Source organism: Eptesicus fuscus, chromosome 10, assembly GCF_027574615.1.
Source record: "Eptesicus fuscus isolate TK198812 chromosome 10, DD_ASM_mEF_20220401, whole genome shotgun sequence".
In the NCBI taxonomy this organism is placed as follows: domain Eukaryota; kingdom Metazoa; phylum Chordata; class Mammalia; order Chiroptera; family Vespertilionidae; genus Eptesicus; species Eptesicus fuscus.
Genome location: NC_072482.1, coordinates 78,218,244 through 78,243,334, shown reverse-complemented (window position 1 = coordinate 78,243,334; position 25,091 = coordinate 78,218,244). Strand labels below are relative to the sequence as shown.

Genomic DNA, 25,091 nt, shown 5'->3' with positions numbered 1-25,091 from the left:
AGCCATAACTTAAATTATGACCTGAAGATGATAGCTATTAAGGACAAGAGTTTTTAGTCTTTTTCCGTATGCTTAGCCATGAAAGTAATGTAGTTTTGTGATAAAAATCCTAAGCTTTAGTATCAGAAAGATCTAGGTTTGGATCCTTCCTTTGGTCACATACCAGCTGATTTACAGTGGGCAACATGTTAATCTCTTTAGACGAAGGCAGTCTCTGAGAAATTTTTGGTCATGTGATATTATCACATTTCACTTTGGCCAAGTATGAACTGGAATCACAAGAGGAACTCTTTGAGGAATCAGCTAATGAATTTCCTTTAGCTTGGGAAGCCAAAGGATCAGGCGTTAAACAAAAATTCATTTACTCAGTGACACTACCCTTCTATGTGTTACTAAGGTATTTTTTAGACTCTCCAACTCTTAGTTTCTTTATATAGAACATTGGAATAATAATAGCACATACCTGTATCAGTCAGAATAGGTTATGTGCTGTAACAAACAAGCCCCAAATCTCAATGATTAGAAATAATGAAATATATTTCATTCACTCATGTCCACTGTGGATTAACCAATAGCTCTTCCACCTCATCCTTGTACGAGAACCTGGTATGATTGGCTTTTTACTATCTGGAAGGTTATTTTTCATCATGGCAAGGGGAAGGGATGATAGCAAATTGCACACTGCCCCTTACAGATTTTCGCCTAGAAGGGACACACATCTCTTGACTCACATTTCACTGACCGAAGCAATCCACTTCTCTTGCCTTACTTCAGAGGGTCAGGAAAATACAGCACAACAATGGGCCTATGGCCTAGAAGGAGAACTGGAATGTTGGTGAACAGCCCTAATGGCCAACACCTGGTCCTATTAGGACTGCCAGGAGGATTAAGTTAGTGAATGAAAAGCTTACAAGAACTAGGTAAATATTAGGTATTGTTCTGACTTTGCTTACAAACTTTATTAATAACTAGAGGCCTGGTGCATGAAATTTATGCATGGGGGGGGTGTCCCTCAGCCCAGCCTGCACCCTCTCCAATCTGGGACCCCTTGAGGGCAGTCAGACATCTCTCTCACAATCCAGGACTGCTGGCTCCCAACTGCTCACCTGCCTGCCTTCCTGATTGCCCCTAACCGCTTCTGCCTGCCAGCCTGATAACCCCCTAACCACTCCCCTGCCAGCCTGATTGATGCCTAACTGCTCCCCTGCCATCCTGTTTGCCCCTAACTGCCCTCCCTTGCAGGCCTGGTCCCCCTCAACTGCTTTCCCCTGCAGGCATGGGTCCCCCCAACTGCCCTTCCCTGCAGGCCTGGTCACCCCTAACTGCCCTCCCCTTCAGGCTTGATCACCCCCAACTGCCCTCCCTTGCAGGCCTGGTCCCTCCTAACTGCCCTCCCCTGCAGGCCTGGTCCCCCATAACTGCCCTCCCTTGCAGGCCTGGTCCCCCTCAACTGCTCTCCCCTGCAGGCATGGGTCCCCCCAACTGCCCTTCCCTGCAGGCCCGGTCACCCCTAACTGCCCTCCCCTGGAGGTTTGATCACCCCCAACTGCCCTCCCTTGCAGGCCTGGTCCCTCCCAACTGCCCTCCCCTGCTGGCCATCTTGTGGTGGCCATCTTGTGTCCACATGGGGGCAGCCATCTTGAACCACATGGGGGCATCAATCTTGTGTGTTAGAGTGATGGTCAATTTGCATATTACTCTTTTATTAGATAGGATAGAGGCCTGGTGCACGGGTGGGGGCCAGCTGGTTTGCCCTGAAGGGTGTCACGGATCAGGGTGGGGGTTCCCTTGGCGTGTGGGGCAGCCTGAGCGAGGGGCCTGTGGTCATTTGCAGGCCGGCCATGCCCCCCAGTGACCCCAGCAGAGGCCCTGGTATTTGGGATTTATTTATCTTCTATAATTGAAACTTTGTAGCCTTGAGTGGAGCCAAGCCTCCTGCTTGCTCTGTGACCACAGCCATTTTTGTTGGGATTTATTTATCTTCTATAATTAAAACTTTGTAGTCTTGAGTGGAGGCCTAGGCCGGCCAGGGTGTGTGGAAAGCTTGACTTCCTCCATCGCCGGGGGAAACTCAAGCCTCCTGCTCTCACCAGCTCCATTGCTGCCGCCATTTTTGTTGGGATTTATTTATCATCTATAATTGAACCTTTGTAGCCTTGAGTGGAATCCACGGCCGGCCAGGATGTGCGGAAAGCTTGGCTTCCTCCATTACTGGGGAAACCCACGCCTCCTGCTAGCTCTGTGGCCGCAGCCATCTTGGTTGGGTTAATTTGCATACTCGCTCCTGATTGGCTGGTGGGCGTGGCTTGTGGGTGTAGCAGAGGTACAGTCAATTTGCATATTTCACCTTGAAGCTTATTTCACCTTGTTGCATGTAGAGTCCCTTAAGAAAATGAAACATCTGGAATGAAGCCTGTCTAGAAAAAAGTAGGGCTGCATAACTTTTTTCATAACCTTGTGCAGTGGAAATGTCTCAGTGTGCTACACAGACAGCATACTGACTTGGATGACTTATGTGTAACAGTGGTCAGTTATTCTTTTCCATCCAGATGGGAAATTTGTAATTAATAAACTGCTAAAGAACAAAGAGAGTCGGAATTCTACCTTTCATTTTCTGGAGCCACATTCATTATTTTTGAGCATGCAGCCTTGTTTCTGTGCATTCCTTTGCTCCATGTTAAGCTGCAAAACACACAGTCCTGCTTATGGTTCACAGATTCTTCCAGGTTGATAGGAACCAGGTCAGATTGTAGTCAAAGCAATTTAGGCAAAAATAGGTCCTAATGGTTTTTAGAGTCCTCTAGGTGTGACCCCAGGAGAAGCAAGGAGGAGTCTCCCTAATCCTACTGGCACTGCTGGGCACTGTTGTCTCCAGCCATATTTCTCTAATAATAGCATTCCCCCCCCCCCCCCACCTTCTTCCCAGAAAAAGAGTCCTGTTTTAGAAGAAATGTGGTCAGCAATTCAATCTCCTCCCCCCGGCCCCTGCAAACCCCCCTTCCCCCCGCCCATTTCATCTGAGCAGTGGCTGGGCCTGTTGAGGAAATTCATCTCAGTGGCCTGCAAACATCAGCAGGCTTCAGAATCTCCTGGAGGGCTTGTTCAAACAGAAGGTGGGCTCATCCTCTGATTTTTTTTTTAAACGTTCTACATTCTTTTTATTTATTTTTTATTTTTTTAAATTTTTATCAATTTCAGAGAGGAAGGGAGAGGGAGAGAGAGAGAGAAACATCAAAACATCAATGATGAGAGAGAATCCTTGATCGGCTGCCTCCTGCACACCCCACACTGGGGATCGAGCCACAACCCAGGCATATGCCCTGATTGGGAATCAAACTGTGACCTCCTGGTTTATAGATCGACACTCAATCACTGAGCAACACCGGCCAGGCCATCCTCTGATTTCTGATTCAGTAGGTGGCATTTGGCCCATGAATTTGCATTTCTGACAACTCCACAGGTTATACCAGTGTTGCCACATTTGAGTGGCACTACTCTATCTGAATGAACTCTTCTTGGAGCCCCTACCTCCCCTGGCCCCAAGACTTCCTGGGCCATTTCAGGTACTGGTTTTGCTTCTTTTCTCATGTTGCTTTTGTACTTTTGGATGGACCCTATTTCTCTCCCTTTATGATACTGCAATACTAGTGTTTCCTGTTATCTATCTGCCAAAATGTTTTGATTGTTACTGATTATGAATTCCTATGCATTGGAACTATCTCATCCCAGAAGACCTTATAGCGAGAAAGCCCAGGGAGTTGCCTGCCCAGTACTCATGAGGCTGTATTGGTCTTAGTGAAAGTAAAACAATAAACACAATGCCAGCTACCTTACAAGGGTAAAGGGATGGTTTCCTTGAAGCAGAGACACTTGGACTTATAACCAACTATTTAAGAAATTTATGAGTGTTTTTATGATACTCCTAGTAGCTAGCTAGTTTTTCAGTTGGCCTTTTTTGAAATCATTAAAGAGTTATTTCAGCTTTACTGGTGGGAGATAAAACTAGTGTGCCTGCAATTTTTCACAACGATTTTTATCATGTTGACTTATTCGAGCTATAAATTCATAGTTATAGCTCTTAAATTGCTCTTAAGGTGACAACAAAATCATTTGACTTTTGAAAATAAAGGCACATTAGCCTAATGAAATGAAATTCCAGATTTTTAAGTGATCTTCTATTTGAGATGTTTATTAATAAATAGATGAGCAAAGAAAAATTATATTTAGATGGACCATAGAGTGAGCTCTTTTCCAAATGGCTTATGAGGATTTTTTTTTTATGTATATATTTTTTTCTCTGAGCCTTTAATTACAACAGGGCTATTTGTGTAGCTCAGTCAGTAGTAGACTTTGGACAGCTGTGTACATTTTTGTATTTGTTCTCCAGCTCTGTTTGTGTATGTACAAATATTTTTTAAATGATATTGCTTGCCCTATTTTTTTATATTCAATTAACTTACTTATTGAACATTTTTTTCCTGTCAGACATTTTGTCTACATTTAAAAATGACCACACAGTATTCCTTTATTTGAATGTACCATAATTAATTGGTCAAATCATTTTGTTAATATAAATGAAAGAAAAATATACATGTTGCCAAATTACCGGTTGGAAAGACATGGAAAACTTTCATGTAAACATTGCTTACAAATATAAAAGCTTTTGCTGATATCTCCTCAGTTTATACTTCTCATATGATACTTTAGGTGGGGGAGGGAATGAAATGGTTAAACTGACTGGGCTCTTTGTTTTTCAATTTATCTTTGTCATTGAAAGTATTACACATGTGCTCTCCCCGCCCCCCCCATTCACCCCCTCCACCTGCACCCGCCCCTCCCAGGCCTTCACCACACTATTTGTCTGTGTCCATGGGCTATACATATATGCACATGAGTTCCCTGGTTAATCTCTCCTCACCCCCCACCCCAGCCTTCCCTCTGAGACTCATCAGTTTGCTGACTGGGTTTTAAAATATCAATCAGTTTTTAGCGTGATAGGAGACATGTTTTAATATCCTTCTCTTAGTTTTGGAGACAGATGGTCAAAACTGTAGCAATGAAGAGATAAAATACCAAAAACTATGCCTCAAAGTAATAAGATACTTAGAACACTAAATAGATTTAGACTGTTGCCAATGTTACCTGCTTTTGGGAATATTTGATCTTTATTTTACCTATGCATTGGGTGATATAGTTTTGATGTGTATATTGGAGAGGGGGGATTTGATTATTTCCAACATACAGACTTGATAATTTTTATAGAAGTGGGTTCTTATAAAGTTAGAAGTTGAACTCATTTTGTCCTAACCAACGAAGTTATTGAGGGCATGGTGCTTTGCTGTGCAATTCAGAGATGCATTTGATTTCTTTCTTTAAATAACATACTTTGTTCTTATTTAAATAACATTTTTTCTTACTGCATTCTAAATTCATAACCATTAACTCTTCACTCTCACCCTCATCTGCTTGTTTTCTCTCCACATTTCCAATTATGTCTCCTGCCCCCAATCCTATTTCTATTAACATGCAATATGATTGAAGGAGAAATCATGTGCTTTTGAAACATTGTTCTTCTACTTCTTGGCTGCATGGCATTGAACAAATTACTTACCCTCTCTGAATCGCAATGAAATGGTAGTTTTTTTCTCTCCTTTACACAATTTTACTGAAGATTAAACATGATAATATATATTAAGTTCCTTAAAAATATCAGAAATCAGCAAATGCTAGTTCCTTTCTCATTCTGATTGTGCATTCTTTCTTCTCAATTTTTTATACCTCTCCCCAAAGTCTCCAGATAAATAATTTGAACCTCTTGACAGCTCTCTTGGAAAAGATTCAAGATGAAACATTTTTTTTTTCTTTCTGGAATTCATCATTATTAAAAAGTCACCATTTAACGAATGTTTACTTTGATCTATGTAAGCCTGTAGACTTTAGTTTAGTCAACTTTATTTTACTGAAGTCTGAACAAATCCTAAAATGACCTTTTAAGCAGAACATAGCCCTCAACTATTTTATGAGAAGGAATTACTATCCGAGATCATGGGTTGAGCAGGCAGGGCTGGGTGGGGGAGACTATGATAGTGACCAGTGGATCTCTATCAATTAAGACTTAGAGATTTCCTTAAAAAATTAAATATGGAACTGCTATTTGACCCAGTGATCCCACTTCTGGAATATATCCTAAGAAACACGAAACACCAATCAGAAAGAATGTATGCACCCTTATGTGCATAGCAGCGCGATTGCAATAGCTAAGAGCTGGAAGCAGCCTAAGTGCCCATCAGTAGATGAGTGGATAAAAAAGCTGTGGTACATTTACAACATGGAATACTATACAGCAGTAAAAAAAAAGAAGGATCTCTTACCCTTTGAGACAGCCTGGAGGGACCTGGATAGTATTATGTTAAGTGAAATAAGCCAGTCAGAGAAAGACAAGTATCATTTGATTTCACTCAATGTGGAATGTAATGAACAAAATAAACTGATTAACAAAATAGATCCAGAGATATAGAAGCACAGAACACTGTCGAATCTCAGAGGGAAGGCAAGGGTGGGTGTGAAGAGATCAACCAAAGGACTTGTATGCATATATGCATACATAGACACAGACAATAGGGTGGTAAAGGCCTGGGGTGGGCGGTGAGGCAGGGCTAGAAGGGGTCAATGAGGAAAATAAGGGGACATATGTAATACTTTCAACAATAAAGATTAAAAAATAAAACACTTAGAAATTTCACCACTGAATTCAGTTTCTGCCTTGGGATTGTGGAAAGTTATGCTTCTTAGGTCTAAACCCCCAACCAGTCTTGAATTCATGAGTGTATTTATGCTATACAGGTGGCTTATCTTCCCTGGAGCTGAATATCTCTGTCCATTCTCTATGACTACAAGTTTTATAAGAATAATTCTGCAGCTACAGGGCATTCTCAAAAAGAAGCTCGTTTCCATAAGTGAATCAAAGGTGAGAGTAACGGGGTCTTCAGTGAGGTTGAGCTTTGGGGAAAGAAAGTCATCCCCCCTCTGAAGGACAGAGGGAGCTGTTTGAATAAGTCAGGGTCACCCAGGACAGATGAAGCATATCAATCCTGATAAAGGATTTGCTTTACAACGCATAGCATTATCCTTGAGCAAAGTCTAGAAATTTCTTAAAGGCAGATACCAATTATTTTTTTTTTAAATAATGAATAACATAAACTGATGAACAAAAACAGATCCAGAGACAAAGAAGCATGGATCAGACCATCAAACTTCAGAGGGAAGGGAGAGAGATCAACCAAAGGACTTTGTATGCATGCATATAAGCATAACCAATGGACACAGACACTAGGGGGGTAGGGGCATGAGTGGGGGCATTGGAGGGCAATTGGGGGATAAGGACACATATGTAATACCTATATAAATAAAGAAAATAAAAAAATACATTTTTATTGATTTCAGAGAGGAAGGGTAAAGGAGAGAGAGAGAAAAAAAATCAATGATGAGAGAGAATCATTGATTGGCTGCCTCCTGCATGAGCCCACAACCCGGGCATGTGCCCTGACCTGGAATCAAACCATGACCTCCTGGTTCATAGGTTGATGCTCAACCACTGAGCAACACTGGTCAGTCTTTTTTTGTTTCAGATACCAATTCTTAATTCATCCTGTATGTTACCTTGCACCCAATAGATGCAGGTGTTGCTCAGGTAGGCAGAATTGTATCCTGTGCTTTAAGATTATGATCTAAGTAAGTCTCTTTCCTGAATTTCTGACTTAGTCTAGCTAGCGATTTTAGCCACTTGCTATTTTCTTGTGTTTTTTTTTTTTTTTTTTTTAATGAGCCAGCCCATCTAATTACCCAAATGTGTATCAAGTTGGTCTGCCTTTTACTCTAATTTTCCAAACTTTAACATCCTTTTCTCTGCCCTGTATTTAATTAGAGTTCCAGAGTGGAAATGAAATAAAAGCAGTGCATGCTCCGTGCAAAAAGGTGAATAGTGAGGTTACATATAAAATGAGTGTTGTTACCTGTCACCCACCATGTCACTCTTTAAGTGTAAGCTCTGTTAATAAGGATGTTGCCTCCCATATCCCTCCAGTATGTATTCAAACACATGTTCTGTATGTTTGTCATAAACACAAAATATGATGTGAAAATTTTTCCTTATTGTCATACATTAATCCTTTTAAATATCTATGTCTTATTCCATTGTATAGATGCAGCATAACTGATTTAACCAAACTTCCATTGATGTACATTTAAGCTAGTTCCAGGTTGTTGCTATGACTGCAGCATGAAATGTGTACTTTTATGTATGCGTAGCTACGTCTACAAGTCTTTTGAAAGGCTGGTTCACAGAAGTGAGATGGAGGGGGATGGGCATTTAAACTTGCAAAAGTCATTCCCAAATTAACGTTCAAAAAGTACCATTTCATCCTCTCATTGACAGCTTATTAGAGTTTATTTCCTTATACCTCACTAGTAATGGGCATAACCAATCCCATTTTTGTGTGTGTTTTTTTTTTATCAATTAGTAAGTGAAGTTATATTTTTACTTTTTGAAATTGCTTTAGTTTGCATTTCTTTGCATACTATTGAGTATTACTCTTTTTATTTGTTAACTGGACAGTTGTATTTTTCTTCTATAAATTGGCTATTAACGTCTTTGGTCCATTTTTCTTTTGGGTTGCAATCTCTCACAGGAAATAACCAGTGAAGCAAACCATAATAAAGCATAACAGGTATTCGAAGCTAAAAATATCTCAGGCATGACCCCAAAATACCCTCCCCTAATGAAAAGTGGTCACCTGCATATGGTGTTTCGGAGACATGGTGTTTTCCTCTGTTAGGTTAGGCCTCCCTTGAAACCGCTTTTACTGCTAAGCATTCTTCCCTGTCTTTTTTATACTTCTGATAACTTATGCAGTTTACTATTCTCAAATCTTCCTTTTCAGGTAACATATTTAGAGTCAGGATTTGGAAGATGGTTCAGTAGTCCCAGCAATCCCAGGAGATAATTCCTGTCCTTATATAAATGCTTCTTAAAAGAAGCGATGGAAAGAAGTAAGGACCTTATAGAAAATATGTAGGAGTTAGTCGTCATTTCAGATAGTTAGCGTTTGCAATAGCAATCCATGATAGTCTCCCCCAGGACATGTTTCTCCTTTTCTTCCTCCACTTTATCCCCCACCTTTTCCTCTTCCTTCTTTTCTGCTCTTTGCTCTTCACCTGCTCCTTCCTATCCTTTCCTGGTCTTCCTCTCCAGGAGCAGCTCTGAATCAATTAATTTTGTCTCCTGGAATTCTAGGTAAAAACCCTAAGTACAGCAGCACTGATTGGTCCTTCTTCAGTGGTGAAACCGGAGGCACGCCAGTTATATTAGGAGAGAGGCAGGGATGTCCGGGTTGCTTACTTGTTCACCTTTGCTCTCCAGGTGATAGGTGACAACGATTGGAAAATAGCAATTGCAGGTTTAAAATTGGGGAAGGGAATATTATTATATCTGGATGATATAATTGTATTTCTAGAAAACCTAAGAGAATGAACTGAAAACATTTTTTATTTTATTTTATTTTTTTTAATTTTATTGATTTTTTACAGAGAGGAAGAGAGAGGGATAGAGATTTAGAAACATCAATGAGAGAGAAACATCGATCAGTTGCCTCTTGCACACCTCCTACTGGGGATGTGCCCGCAACCAAGGTACATGCCCTTGACCGGAATTGAACCTGGGACCCTTGAGTCCGCAGGCCGACGCTCTATCCACTGAGCCAAACCAGTTTCGTCTGAAAACATTTTTTAAAAACATTGATCAAGTTCAGTAAAGTAACTTAGTACAAAATTAATGCACAACAATCAGTAGCCCTCCTACATCCAAACAACAACCACTTAAAGGTAGAAACGATAGTGAAAGAAAACACAGTAGAAACCCAGTGAGAAAATACCCAGGAAACAAAAAGTAACAAGAAATGAGAAAGATCTTGTTTCTAAAAACTGACATAAAATAAAATTTTTAGCTAAAATGTTGCAGTGGCGTAACAATGTCAGTTCGCATTTGTTTATGTACAGATTTGACATGATCCCAATAAAATTACTAACAAGATTTAAAAAAATCAAATTCCAGAGTTCATAGGCAACATAAAATGTTCATAGGCATAGAGGAGGATAAATGGTGATGGGAAAAGATAAAATTGATTTTTAAAAAATGTGTACTTCTCAGATTTTACTTATAGGAAAAAATAAAAGTAAAATGCTCCAGTGGAAATGATGTAGTTTGAACTATTTTCTAATGTTTTAAAAAATGCTAATGGTAGCTTTGAGCTACCATCTTTGGAAAACTTCTAAGATAAATTTGATGTATGTTACTGTGGATTAAAAGGTGACACAGCTCATTACTAATTTAGATGGTGTTTTCTCTGCTGAGAGATGATTCCTTACTTGCAGTAGAGAAGGAATATCCTTTGCATCCTTAACAGTGTTGGCACAGCTGGGTAACATGCAAAACTGATAGACTGATACAAGATGTTTGATAGAAAGTAGAGCAGCAGGAATTGAAACTTACTACTGCCCTCCATCTTTCCCCCTTCTCCTACATGACTGTCAACAGTATGTTTGTATTTTCTGGGTATTTAAAATCACTGGAAAGAATGTTAGAACCTATTAAGAGTCTCAATTTCTCTTTTTTTAAAAAATATTTTTTATTGATTTCAGAGAGGAATGGAGAGGGAGAGAGAAATAGAAACATCAACGATGAGAGAGAATCATTGATAAGCTGCCTCCTGCACACCCCACACTGGGGATTGAGCCTGCAACCCAGGCATGTGCCCTGACTGGGAATCGAACTGGGACTTCCTGGTTCATAGGTTGACCACTGAGCTATGCTTGGCCGGGCAGAGACTCACTTTCGAATGCTGTCTCCACAAACATGGTTATCATAACTCTAAGTGAAGTTCCTGTGTATGTTCAGCAGAGGAGGGATCTGTATGAAAAGTCCAATTTGTGATTTTAAATACTTCAGCTCTCTATCCAGGGATAGCTCAGCTAATTTCTTGCATTTAGTAAATATGTGGCTTCTTTAGGGGTAGCTTCCTTACACCAATTTCAAGTTGACTTCCTGTCAGGAAATGCAGTGTAAAGGGAGTGTGACAGTCACTGTAAAAGCTTGTCCAAATTTGAAGAATTGGGGTAGAGGGCAGGAAGCATATTTCTACGTTGGGGGAAATACGCTTCTAATTTCTTATGTTCCTGTGGAAAACGGCTCCCACTGGGTCTCAGCAGGGTTTTCTCTAATAGCTCATTATGGATCCGTTATTTGGCCTCCTGGAGACTTTTGTGCTCTGTGGACTTTATAGATTTTAGTCACTGGAGAGCAGTTGTTCCATGCCATTGTTATGCAGCTCATAATTGGGTTGGGCCCATATTTTATGGTTTGTCAGGGTTACAGGTGGAAGGCATCGGTAACCAAGAGCACATACAAGTGCAGTCTCTACTCCTGGCATTTTCTGCATGTTTAGGATGCACTTGACCATAAGTGATATTTTATATTTAATGACTTTACTATATTCTGCTAATTATAAAAAATTCTATACTTCCCTTTAATCCCAGCATTCATGTGAATGTAGTACTATACTGAATATTAAGCAACCATTCTCTCCAAGACAGACCAGCAAAGGACTTCAGAGTGCACATAAAATCACAGCTTAACCTTTTTGTCACAAAATTACCATTCTGTGCATTTTCACTTTATTTCACCCTTATGGCATCTTCTCTAGTCCTCATATTCCCAACCCTCATATTCCTCTTTGTCTTCCGTCTGTTTTATGCCCAAATGTCCCTATGGAAACAGAATGGTGCTTGCAGAATTGATCAGATTATTCATGCATTTGGTTCAATGGCATCATTAAGATGAGTAAAAACATCAGATGGGCCGGTTTGGGTTTTCCTACCCTGCTTTTATTATTGCTATTATTTTTTGTTACAAGTCTTCAAATCAGAAGAAATAGAATGAATTAAAAAGAAAGGTAGGCTTTATTCTTTCTATAATATACTAGAGGCCCGGTGCATGAAATTCGTCCACGGGGGTGGGGGGGGGTGGAGATGATGTCCCTTAGCCCAGCCTGCACCCTCTCCAATCTGGGACATCCCTCTCACAGTCCAGGACTGCTGGCTCCCAACTGCTCACCTGCCTGCCTTCCTGATTGCCCCTAACCGCTTCTGTCTGCCAGCCTGATCACCCCCTAACCACTCCCCTGCCAGTCTGATTGCCCCTAACTGCCCTCCCCTGCAGGCCTGGTCACCCCTAACTGCCCTCCCCAGCCGGCTTGGTCCCCCCAACTGCTCTCCCCTGTAGGCATGGATCCCCCCCAACTGCCCTTCCCTGCAGGCCCGGTCACCCCCAACTTCCCTCCTTTGCTGGCCTGGTCACCCCTAACTGCCCTCCCCTGTAGGCTTGATTGCCCCTAACTGCCCTCCCTTGCAGGCCTGGTCCCTCCCAACTGCCCTCCCTTGCAGGCCTGATTGCCCCCAACTGCCCTCCCTTGCAGGCCTGGTCCCTCCCAGTTGCCCTCCCCTGCTGGCCATCTTGTGTCCACATGGGGCAGCTATCTTGTGTGTTGGAGTGATAGCCAATTTGCATATTACTCTTTTATTAGATAGGATAGAGGCCTGGTGCATGGGTGGGGGCCGGCTGGTTTGCCCTGAAGGGTGTCCCAGATCAGGTTGGGGGTTCCCTTGGGGCGTGGGGTGGCCTAGGCGAGGGGCCTGTGGTGGTTTGCAGGCTGGCCATGCTCCCCGGCAACCCAAGCAGAGGCCCTGGTATCTGGGATTTATTTATCTTCTATAATTGAAACTTTGTAGTCTTGAGTGGAGGCCAGGGCAGGCCAGGGTGGGCGGAAAGCTTGGCTTCCTCCATTGCCGGGGAAACCCAACCCTCCTGCTCGCTCCGTGGCTGCAGCCATCTTGGTTGGGTTAATTTGCATAGTTGCTCCTGATTGGCTGGTGGGCATGGCTTGTGGCTGTAGCAGAGGTATGGTCAATTTGCATATTACTCTTTTATTATATAGGATTCCCCACCTGTCTCTCTCTTATGTAAACTCTTCTTTGCAACCATCAAATTATTCATGCTCTTCCACTAAAATGCACAGACTCCAGTCAGATAGTTTTTGACTCTAAATCTCAGGACAAATTTTCAATCATAATTTCCTTTCCATATGCAATGAGCCATCATTAAAATTTAATTTAATATATTGCCGAAACTGGTTTGACTTAGTGGATAGAGCGTTGGCCTGCGGACTGAAAGGTCCCAGGTTCGATTCCGGTCAAGGGCATGTACCTTGGTTGCAGGCACATCCCCAGTAGGGGTTGTGCAAGAGGCAGCTGATCGATGTTTCTCTATCATCAATGTTTCTAACTCTCTATTTCTCTCTCTTCCTCTCTGTAAAAAATCAATAAAATATATATAAAAAAAGAGAAAAGGCATTTGATAAAATTTTTAAAAAAATTAATTTAATATATTAAAATATAGTTTTGGTTTGTCTAGCTGAGCAATGAAAGAGTTAATAGTGGAGCAATGAAGAGTTTAATAATATTAGCTAAGTTATTGAGACCTTAGTATAATCAACACTGTCAACATTTTATATATATTACTTTTGAATTTTGTTCTTAAAAAGACCTTCAAATCAGACATAGCTGATGTCACTAATGTAGACCTTAGTTCCCAAATGCTAAACTGTGATGTGCATTCATTATTTCCTTTGCTTTACAACAACCCTGTAGGTACTGTTACTGTCCTCATTTTACAGATGAAGAAACTGAGGCTCCAAGAAGTTGGGATGCACTCTGTATTAAAGAGTGTTTTGCCATCCTACAGATGGAAGAACTTAGCTAAGGAGTTTAAGACAACTTGACTAAGGTTGCATGGTATCAAATGATGAAGCAAGGATGTGACCCTTGTTTCTCTGATTCCAATATCCATGTGTAAACCATTATGCTACACATTAAAAAATGATTTCTATTCTATCTTATCTTTTAAACTTCAATATGATTGAACTATTAGTCACCATAGGGATTTTTTCTTTGAATTTTGGTAAAGATATAGACTAGAAATCCTATTCTAAAAGTTTAAAATGTATCTATTGGGAAGAAAGTCCTAAAACTGTTCTGGCTTGAACAGAAAAGATTTCCATCTGTCACATTTGTGAATTTTACATGGGAGTTTTATATGTTTTTCTTTGGTCCTAAAGGCACAGATTAATTTCTACTTCCATTTGGTAGATAGCCTCACATTCTGGAGAATTTTTAAGCTTTGAGATAAGGATAAAAGTTCCAACATGTAAGACATTGTTAAGTATATTTAAAATAATTGGCACACTTCAGGTGAAAAGATAAAGAGAAGCCATGGGGCAAAGAGCCCAGTGGAAGAATTAGGGACAAGGATGAATGAGAGTCTGTCTGCATGGCAAACTCCTACTGATGTACCAAGCCTTTGATAACTACTGCTGCTTCTTAGAAGCCTCCAGATAGTGTGGAAGAACATTCTTCAGTGTTCCCATGACTCCATCATATAACCAGTTCATTTCATTATGAATGTGCACTTTGCTTTCCCATTGGACTCCAGACTCCTTGAAATCAGTGTCCCTAGTGTCTAGCACTTTTCAATAATATTTAAGCCAGTGCATAGTCAACAAACTGGTTGAGCATTTATTACATTCCAGGCACTCTGCAAGGCATTGGGATAGCATACAAAAACAATAGAAAGATTTCACCAAAAATGAACATTGCACTAGGAGCCTGAAATCATGAATACCAAGCCTGTTCTTCCTGCTAATTCATTGTTGGGACTTAGACAACATCCTGGTCCTTAGTTAGCTAAAAGGAATGTCTCCTTCAAAAATTTGAAAAGTCCCTCAATTATGTAGGCCTATTTACTTATCAACTCAGATATTAGTGTGTGAGTGCATCTGGAACCATGTCTGATGTATAGTAGGCTCGCAGTGTGATCAGAAGATCGACTGTTCAGGAATCAACTCCCGTGAGTGTGTGAATACTAAAAACCGGTATAAATTAGTGCCATGAAAAGCAAATTCCAGAATGTCCTTAAGCTTGTAAGAAGGGTAAAGGACAACAACAATAAGGCTTTAAAAATTGTTATCAGAGCAAGAGTAGGAGAGACTAAACCTGATGATTAGACAGGATGGAGTAGTGTTAACACGTGACACACAGGGCAGAAATCTTCTGTCAAGGACAGAGCTTTTGGCCGAAAGGGGTAGAATAAACATGGTCCAGAGGGAAGATGAGCCCAGGGTAGGTGAGTCGACTGTAATAGAGTGCTTGAATGAGTGCAGGAGTTCACATCTGCACTGAGAAAGGTAACGAAGAGGATTGCAATCCTGCTGATAAGTTCTGAGATCTGTGATGAATGGGTAAGATGGTAAAGGCCTGGAGATAGCCCTGCAGGACCCTAGTTTGAACAGTGAAGAAGTTGTGCAAATTTTTAAAAACATACTTTTATTGATTTGTGAGATGAAGATAGAAACATTAATGATGAGAGAGAATCACTGATCAGCTGCCTCCTGCACATCCCCTTCTGGGCACCAAGCCTGCAACCCCGGGCATGTGCCATGATCAGGAATTGAACAGTGACCTCCTGGTTCATAGGTTGGGCTCAACTACTGAGCACACTGGCTGGGCTATTGTTGTGCAAATTTTAAGCTGATAATCTTGGTAGCAAAATTGTGGCTGTTTGTGAACACTGGGAATGGACAATGGATAATATGTAGCCAAGAGTTAATTCAAATTAATTTTTTTGGTTGTCGACAGAAGAATATATGCCTATCTATTCATTTGGCCTTTGATAAAATCCTAAAAATATTGAAAATATGGAAACCAAATGTGGCTGATTATCTAGTTAGGTTTATTTATAACTAGCCAAATGATCTCCTCGAAAAGATAGTTGCTGATCATTATATTCTTTGGTCCAAGAAACATTTTGAGCCCTATATCTATTCCGTTTGCAGACACCAGTTTTTACTAATTACATGAATGAATATCTATCTACATAAGTTAACAATGTCCACCTAGGTCTCTAGTGGAATGCCACAGGGGCTTCAAGTTGCACAAGTTTGGATGAAGCTTTGAATCCAAAGACTAATAAGCAAAACCTCTGCCCAAGTTAACACAATGACATTCACTGTAGTCAGATTTTTTGTTTGGATCTTAGAGGAAGTAAGTCTTGGCCTGGCCCTATAAGGGATGGAGGAGAGCAAAGAGGGGGAGTATGCAGGTGGGGGGGGGGGGGTCAATTCTGAGCCTGCACCTTCACGTGCTGAAGGGCATCTAAACAGGTGTGAGAGGCCCACTGCTTGCCCAAGGACAGTCCTTGAGCCTCATCTCCACCCCATGGCTTTTCCCATGTGGTCAGTGTGATTTGAGAAATGGCGGTTGTTTAGCCCATAGTCACAGTTTTAAAGACAAAGAGCATTCTTTAAGATCTGGTGTTCTGATGGAAACAGGAATCAAAATAAAACTGACAGGGAAAGAAAACCTCAGTGAAAGCAAATTTGGAGGCCCATCCCCATTTCAAATTCTGTAAGAGCACAGGCGTTGGAGCCAACCCTGAGCTGGGTGACCCTGGGTGTGTTACCTAAACTCACTTAGCTTCAGTTTTCCCCTCTGCAAAATAGAGATCATAACAATTATATCCACTTCCAGAATTGTGAGAATAAGCAGGTGCTTATACCTGAAGCGCTTAGAACAGCGCCTGGCCATAAGGTGTTATGTGTTTGTATGTTAGCTAGCATTACTATTATTGTTATTATCAAAACTGAGGAGAATGCTGACTTGTTATAATAATGAGACTGTAGTTAACCTGGTCCCTATGCCCCCTCTCCCCCGCCCCCAAAGTGATAAATGTGTGGGATGTGGCTTTGTAGCATAAATCAAAAGATAGATTTAGGCTCTTTTATGCTTATTCCGAATAGTATGGACCAAGTGGATATTGCAGTTTGAAGAAGCAGTGGCCTGTGCCTCTCCTCCCTCTAGGTTGCATGGTTTCACTAGGCTTCTTATTGCAAAACTGCCCTTAGCATCCTCAGGCTACTTCCCAAAACCAGTCCTGCATGATTGCTTTCATCTACAAATTGAGATTAATTTTCCTCAGATAAGGGCAACAGTACTTGTGTCTTACTCCAACCCCATTGCATGTGAGTGTAAAATTGAAGCATTTAGGTGTGCCATGCTGGAAGCCAGTTTCAGCATGTCATAATTGCAAGAGTTTCATCAAAAGGTTAATGGAACTTGGGGACTCAACAAGGGCTGAGTCACATATGTTATCACCTGTTTGGAATGGCTAAAGGCATTTCCCCAAACCTGAAAGGGATGCATTAAATTGATTGCTGCCAGACAGCTCAGGGCATCTTAATCTACATGTTATTGCCTCCTCCTGGCCAAACACCTGAACAGCCATAGGCTATTCCCCAATCTGACAATGAACTCTGTAGACTAACCCTGGCCTTTGAAGTGTATTATCTCCACCTTGCCTTAGGACAAATTGTGTTAATAAAAAGTAAGGGTCCTGAGACAAGGACAGCCTGGTTTCTTCAGCCAGCTCCTCTGACCCCTAATGCCTTTCAAAATTATCTTTCGTCTCTGGACTCTTACTTAATCTACGCACAGCCTTCTCCAGATTCCTGAACCCTTCTAGATGCCAGATTAAGACCCACAGGCATTAAATGTCGCCGAACATCCGGCATTAGTGCCACTTCTTAATTTCCAAGACCTGGCCCTCCTTTCCTTTCTAGCCTTACCTGGTTTCCTCCCTCAGGGCTGAGCTGTGTGCTAAAGGCAGGTCAGAGGTCTGGTATCCAGCTATTCTTTCTCTTGACCTTCCCTGAAATGCTATTCACTTGATTATTAAGTGTTAATGCTTTTGTCTGCCTAAAGCCTGTTGCAAAGGTCCCTCTCATTCTAGGGGTTAGCTCATTCTGTTTTAGGTAGATGTACTAGCTCTTTGAAGTGGTGCCTGAGTTTGCACACCTTGTCTTTCCCCTCAGGGCTGGGCCCGAATCACAATAGAGATTCACTTAGTGTTCATTTGTCTCCAGTGGAATTAAGAGGACAAGGGCTCCCCGCCCCCCCCCCCCCCCCTCCCCCGGACCAAACCCGAGTTTGCTAATCCTGGGAGTGGGGTACCCCTGCCCAGACCTGGCCAGGGTAGACTGGCTGAAGAAGCTGTGTGGTGCTTTGATTTTCCCCAATTCGATCCTTTATTTCTAAACTTCTCCAGGCATCTTCTCTCCTTTCATTTTTAATAAATGTTTATCCTCTTAAACTGCCCTTGCTACTTCTTCATGTCTGGTCTAACCTGCTTTGCTTGCTCACAAAGGAACTCGGTCCCTCATCACTCTTTTCCACCTTACTATTCCCATCTGTCTTTCAGAATATATATATTTTTCTTTCTCAGCCCCCTTTCCTCGGTCAGCCTCTGAAATGGAGAATGGCACAGCCTGCAGAAAATGTTTTAACAAGTGGGGGAGGATTAAGAATCTGTATGGAATGATAATTCACGGTGGTTGTTTTTAAACCAGATGAAAGCCTTTTGCCCTTGTTTTCATTCTATTCTGAAGGATTTCAGAGTAAATCCTTATCCTGTCATATGGGAGTAACTGAGTTTTATTCAAACATTTATAATTGTTTTGATTTAAGAAAACATAAACTGACACAAAGTTTTGTTTTAGCCAAGGTTTGGGAGAAGTTTTAAACTGTAATATGTATACTTTGATAAATTTAATAGACTAGAGCTATGGGTTACAATATAGTTTGGTATTCGAACATTAATCTATTTTAATCCTAGTTATAACTCCATTGCAGGCTGGATTTACTAACCAGCTTGTTCAACTATCTAAAACTGTAGATACCATCCACAACGCTGTTATTTAAGCACAACAGAAATCATAAATAGAAATTCAAAAGGATAGCTTGATTTTGCAAGACAAGATTTGATGCTGTGAAGAAACCCTCTCAGAAATTTGCCAGAGACCGTGTGGGTCTTAAAATATCCTTCATATCCTACCAGCCAGATTCGGCAGCCTGAGAACTATTCATTGCAAATAATGACAAATACTTTACCAACTCACGAAACGTTGCTGTTTGTTTTGGTTTTAATTTTATGTGTGTTTTTTTAACGAGGAAATTTAGTATACTAATATTATGGCCATTCAGCAAATCTCAGGGGAAGAATTATTCCCTTACTGAGCATTTTAGCAAATAGCTTTTGAACACTGGCTATGTGCAAGGTACTACAGTGAATGTTTCTGGTGATAAAAAAGTGAATTAAATTTGATGTTTGACCACAGACATGCAAGAACTGACATTATAATACAGTGAGTGCCATAGAAAACTTGCTGAAATGCTCTGAGGAATGAAAGCTCACGTGGGATTTGCCGAGTCATTCAGAGAAGGCTTTATAAAGGAAGTGGAAAGAAGAGCTCTGATGACCAGCCAGATGCCAATATGTGAAGTTGGGGGGAGTGGGAAGAAATTCTAGATGAATGAGAAACATTAACAAAGTCTCAGAAACGGTATAATATGGAGTATAGTTGGGTTTTAGTTTTATGTAAATGAAAGGGTGCAGTTGGAGATAAAGCTAAATTCCATGGGTTTGAAATTCCAGATTAAACTTGGGTAGGTGGTGGAGAATATTTTATCCATTATTCCACTCTTTAAACAAGTTCAGAGCTGTGTTTCAGGGTAATTAATTTGCCTTCAGTGTGTAAGCTTGATTGTGGAGGAAGAGAAGTTGGAGTTTGGAAGAGCAGCTGGGAGGTTATTACAATGGTCTAGTAAGAGTTTGTAAGAGTTGCTCTGGGCTGCGAAGAGTAGGTTGGAATGGAGGGGTAGAATTGAGAGATATTGTGTAGGAAAATTCCTAGAATTTAGGACCTGATTGGAAGATGAGAGGAAGAAGAAAGGGGTGAGTTAAAAATGATAATAACTCTGGGGAGTCAAGCCTGAGAACTGACACGATTAAAAAAGTTAAGTAGTGCTGGTAGGAGGTGAGTTCAGCTTTGCTAGTGGTGCATGAATGTGTATGTGTCCCCCACTGGGGAGCTGGAAATGTGGAACTGAAACCCAGGCTATGGTTTGAAATAGAGACTTGGGAATCATTAGCATAGAGGAAATGGTAGAAGGTGTAGGAGCAGATAGGAATGCCAAGGGAGAGTATAAAGAGAAGATGGCCAAGGACAGAGCCCTTAGGGGATGGTGGTCTACTTTTAGATGAGGGAAGAGGAACCAAAATGGGAATAGTGAGGTCAGGGAAGAGCCAGAAGACTTAGGAACATAAAAAACTGGACTGGAGTTTCAAGAAAGGCGGGGTCAGTAATATTCATGGAAACAGAGAAGTAAGGAAGATGAGAATTGAGAAATTTAATGTTGGAGTTTAGGAGTTCTTTGGTGACTTTTCACAAGAGTGGGACATAGTCTTTTAAGTCTAGGGTTTGTTTTATTAAGTATTCTGGATTTTTCCATTTCTGTAAAATAACACCGATAATGAGGATAGTGTGTGTGAGAGAGAGACTTACCAGGGTATGATTATCACCAGGGGACTATTTTGTATGATAAGTAGTAAAATTATTGAAGCAAAATATACCTTGAGCTTACACTTCATTAATAATAAAAACACTAATTCAGCCAAAAAAAGGGAAATCTCCAGGATTTTACTTTAGTCAATAATAAAACTTCTACGCAAATTATGCCAATTAAAAAGCTATTCTTCTGCCCCATTTCATTATATGAAACAACAAAAATATACAAACAATGGTTGAATTGATGAGCACACCCCTAAACATATTGAGATGATTATCTTTTCCCCTTCCTTTCAGAATAAAAGACGGAGCTATGATAGCCACTGGTGGAGTGATAACCGGCCTGGCCGCCTTGAAAAGGCAAGACTCTGCCAGATCACAGCATCATGTCAGCCTCAGCCCATCGCCTGCTGCCCAGGAGAAGAAACCAGTCAGGCGTCGGCCAAGGGCTGATGTCGTGGTTGTTCGAGGCAAAATCCGGCTTTATTCCCCCTCTGGTTTTTTCCTCATTTTAGGAGTGCTTATCTCCATTGTTGGAATTGCAATGGCAGTCCTTGGGTATTGGCCCCAAAAAGAACATTTCATCGACGCTGAGACAACATTGTCCACAAACGCAACTCAGGTCATTCGGAACCAAAGTGGCGTGGTGGTTCGCTTCTTTGAGCAGCATTTACATTCTGATAAGATGAAAATGCTTGGCCCTTTCACAATGGGGATTGGCATTTTCATTTTCATTTGTGCTAATGCCATTCTTCATGAGAACCGTGACAAAGAAACCAAAATCATACACATGAGGGACATCTATTCCACAGTCATCGACATCCACACGCTAAGAATCAAGGAGCAAAAGCATATGAATGGCATCTACACGGGTCTGATAGGAGAAACTGAAGTAAAACAGAATGGGAGCTCCTGTGCCTCGAGACTGGCAGCGAATACCATTTCCTCTTTCTCGGGTTTTAGGAGCAGTTTTCGGATGGACAGCTCTGTCGAAGAGGATGAGCTTGTGCTAAATGAAAATAAGAGTTTGGGGCATCTTATGCCACCTTTGCTCTCTGACAGCTCTGTCTCTGTCTTTGGCCTGTATCCATCTCCTTCCAAGACAACTGATGATAAGACCGGTGGCTCTAAGAAATGTGAAACCAAGTCAATTGTGTCGTCATCCATCAGTGCTTTTACATTGCCTGTGATCAAACTTAATAACTGTGTTATTGATGAGCCCAGTATAGATAACATCACCGAGGATGCTGAGAACCTCAAAAGTAGGTCGAGGAATTTGTCTATGGATTCCCTTGTGGTCCCTTTGCCTAACACCAATGAGTCCTTCCAGCCAGTCAGCATGATGCTCCCTCGGAATAATTCCATTGGGGAGTCATTGTCTAGTCAGTACAAGTCCTCTGTGGCCCTTGGACCTGGGGCTGGGCAGCTCTTGTCTCCTGGGGCTGCTAGAAGACAGTTTGGGTCCAACACATCCTTGCATGTGCTCTCATCACATTCAAAATCCCTAGACTTAGACCGAGGTCGCTCCACCCTAACTGTTCAGGCAGAACAACGGAAACATCCAAGTTGGCCTCGGTTGGATCGAAGCAACAGCAAAGGATATATGAAACTGGAGAACAAAGAGGACCCGATGGAGAGGTTGCTTGTGCCCCCAACTGCAATCAAAAAAGACTTTACCAATAAGGAGAAGCTTCTTATGATCTCAAGATCTCACAATAATTTGAGTTTTGAACATGATGAGTTTTTGAGTAACAACCTAAAGCGGGGAACTTCTGAAACAAGGTTTTAATGTTAAAAAAATATATAATTTTACAAGGCTGTATATTTTAAAACTATTTTCATCAGTGTTTCCTTGTTAAAGCATTGGTTATAAGCATTTTTAATCAAATGGTTTGTAGTGTGTCTGACCTGGCTGCTTAATTCTGTAATGGAGATAGTTACATGTTTGGGTTACTAAGATTGCAGTACTCTATATTATCATATATGATTTTATTTTTTCCATTCCTTTGAAAGCATGATCTGAATTAAAGTTTATTTTCTTTACTTTCATGTTCTTGTTGAAGGTCATATTCATAAAATAAAGGGTCCAGTTTGGAAAAGGTAGGGAACCAAAGTGTGGACTAGAAGTACCAAATTCAGGCCAAAGCCTCAATATATACTTGTAAATGAGTAGGAGTGCAAATCTTAGGTGTGCTTTTCTGAATAATTGCTTTTATGCGGGATTGATTAGACTACTTAAAAGGAAAAACATCTGGCTTCTGTGAGAGCCAAATGATATGAATTGTTTTAATTCTGTGTGAGCTAATTGATATGAATTGGTTAAGTTGGTAGGTAGGTAATTTTTCAACCTCAGTTCTATTTTAGTGATATTTTATCAAGAAACCATGTGTTCAAGAGGCATGGCTGAGAATGTGAGATAGTTTTAGTGGTAGATAATGAAAATGTTATTAGCTATAACTTTAGACATCCAGTATAGAAATTTCTTTGCAACCGACTTGAAAAATGAATGGACCAATTAAGTGTTTAGTAATGCTACCTTAAAATAATAATATACATGAAGAAAACGTTGACTAATGAATGAAAATATATTATATGCTAGTTAATGCTAACTAGTCTCAGTACCTTTTACTAATCATCTCTATTATCATCCAGTATCCACTCATTCTCACATCCTTATTTCCCCCCAATATTTTTTAGGTCCTATTATTTGGAAAACAATCAGCTAACCTTGACATTTATTTTTATCTTCACATATCACTTTCTTGGTGGTTTAAGAAAATTCAGTCCTTGATAAATTGCCTTGAAATTTATCTTGTGCTGGAAAGCCTTATGATGACTCCAAAGACTTTCTTATGGTATAATACATTTTGGGGATTGTGGTTCTGTTATCAAAGATAATAATTATTAAAATGGTTGTTTCCACCAGAAAATTTTTACGTTTTCCATTGAAGTAATATATAATTTTAAGAATTGTTTAATGGAATACTCAGGAAACTTGACAGGTTTTCCCCTATGCCTAAACATTTCTGAATATCAGTATTGCAGTTGTGGAAGAAGAAAAGGAAGATACCTTTGCAGGTTCCTGCAGTTTCATCATTAACTTGAGGTATAGTGTTACTTGTTAGAACATCAAACCTGTGTATTGCAATAAAGTAGGCTCGATATTTTACTATAAAACATTTAATAAACTTCTGTTCTTAATAGAAATTTGTGTTCTTCATACATTTGCTATAATTTTTTAAATAAAAAAAATTCTGTTTAAAGTACTGTTTTTCAAATTTTCAGACACATTCTATAGCAGGTTGTTGATACTCTTGTACATGTATTGGTTGCTGTGGCTTTTTTATTTTGCCTCTGTTAGATTAGAGATCCTAGTTCCATTCACCTATTTAATTAGGCTATTTTCATATTTTGTTCCCTTGGTGTGATGGTTAATTTTATGTGCCATCTTGACTGAGCTAAGGGATGCCCACATTTCGAGGTGTGTTTCCGGAAGAGACTAGCATTTGCATCAGTGAATGAGTAAAGAAGATTGTCCTTACCAATTCAGGTCAACATGATACAATCTGTTGAGGGACTGAATAGAACAAAAAGGCAGAGAAAGGGCAAATTTATGCATGACCTGGGACATCCATATACTCCTACCCTTGGACTTGGGTGTGTACCATTGACTCCCCTGGTTCTCAGACCTTCAGGTTTGGACTGGAATTATATACCTGCTTTCCTAGGCTTCCAGCTTTCAGATTGCAGGTTGTGGAACCTGTTGGCCTCCATAATCACATGAGCCAATCTCTTATAATAATTATCTATCTATCTATCTATCTATCTGTCATCTATTTATTCTCTTTCTATCTATATCCTATCGGTTCAGTTTCTCTGGAGAATCCTGACTAATACACTTAGGATCATTTTCACTTAGAAGTTCAACTCTCAGAAAAATAACCAGACATATATTATCTAGCAAATGTCAGTGATACAGATTTCAAAACAATGGCTCTCAACACCCCTGATGTGACAAATGACTAAAGCCATATAATTTGCTCAGTTCATCCCTAAAAGAGCTTTAAGAATTTGAAGAGGATTAAACAGCATGGGTCTTGGAGGATCCAAATGAGAGAATTGGGGCTTAAAGCAGTGATTCCTGTTCAACCTCTCTCTGTCAACAAACCGGAGTCCTTCATTTACCAAACAAATCAAGTTTACTAAATGATAAATAACCTAATTTTAGATTAAAGGAACATGCTATAAGTAAAGCTTCAGATGAATATTAAATCATTGATGTTACTGTATTGGAATTTTAATTAGACTATTTTGTGCATTTCCCTTAGGCTTTTATAAATAGTGAAAATTGTTCAGAAACCCCATTTCTTCTTGTGGGAAACCTTAGGAATCTGAATCATGAGCTGACTTCTGCCAGGCCAAAGAGTTTCTAAGGCTTGTGGCCTATCTTGGGCTGTGTTGGTTTGTTAGGGCTGCCATAACAAAATACCACAGGCTGGTGGTGGCTTAAACAATAGAAATTTACTT

General features: G+C 40.5%; 1 protein-coding gene across 1 annotated transcript in view; it reads left to right on the top strand.

The window, feature by feature from the left end:
• TMEM200A (transmembrane protein 200A) overlaps positions 1-22,607 on the top strand; it is a 59,780-nt gene extending 37,173 nt beyond the window's left edge. Inside the window, exon 2 of the mRNA XM_008138386.3 lies at positions 20,862-22,607. Coding sequence (XP_008136608.1) covers positions 20,878-22,353 — 1,476 coding nt within the window. The 5' untranslated portion in view covers positions 20,862-20,877 and the 3' untranslated portion in view covers positions 22,354-22,607. The remainder of the gene's footprint in view (positions 1-20,861) is intronic.
• Positions 22,608-25,091: the final 2,484 nt, after the last annotated feature.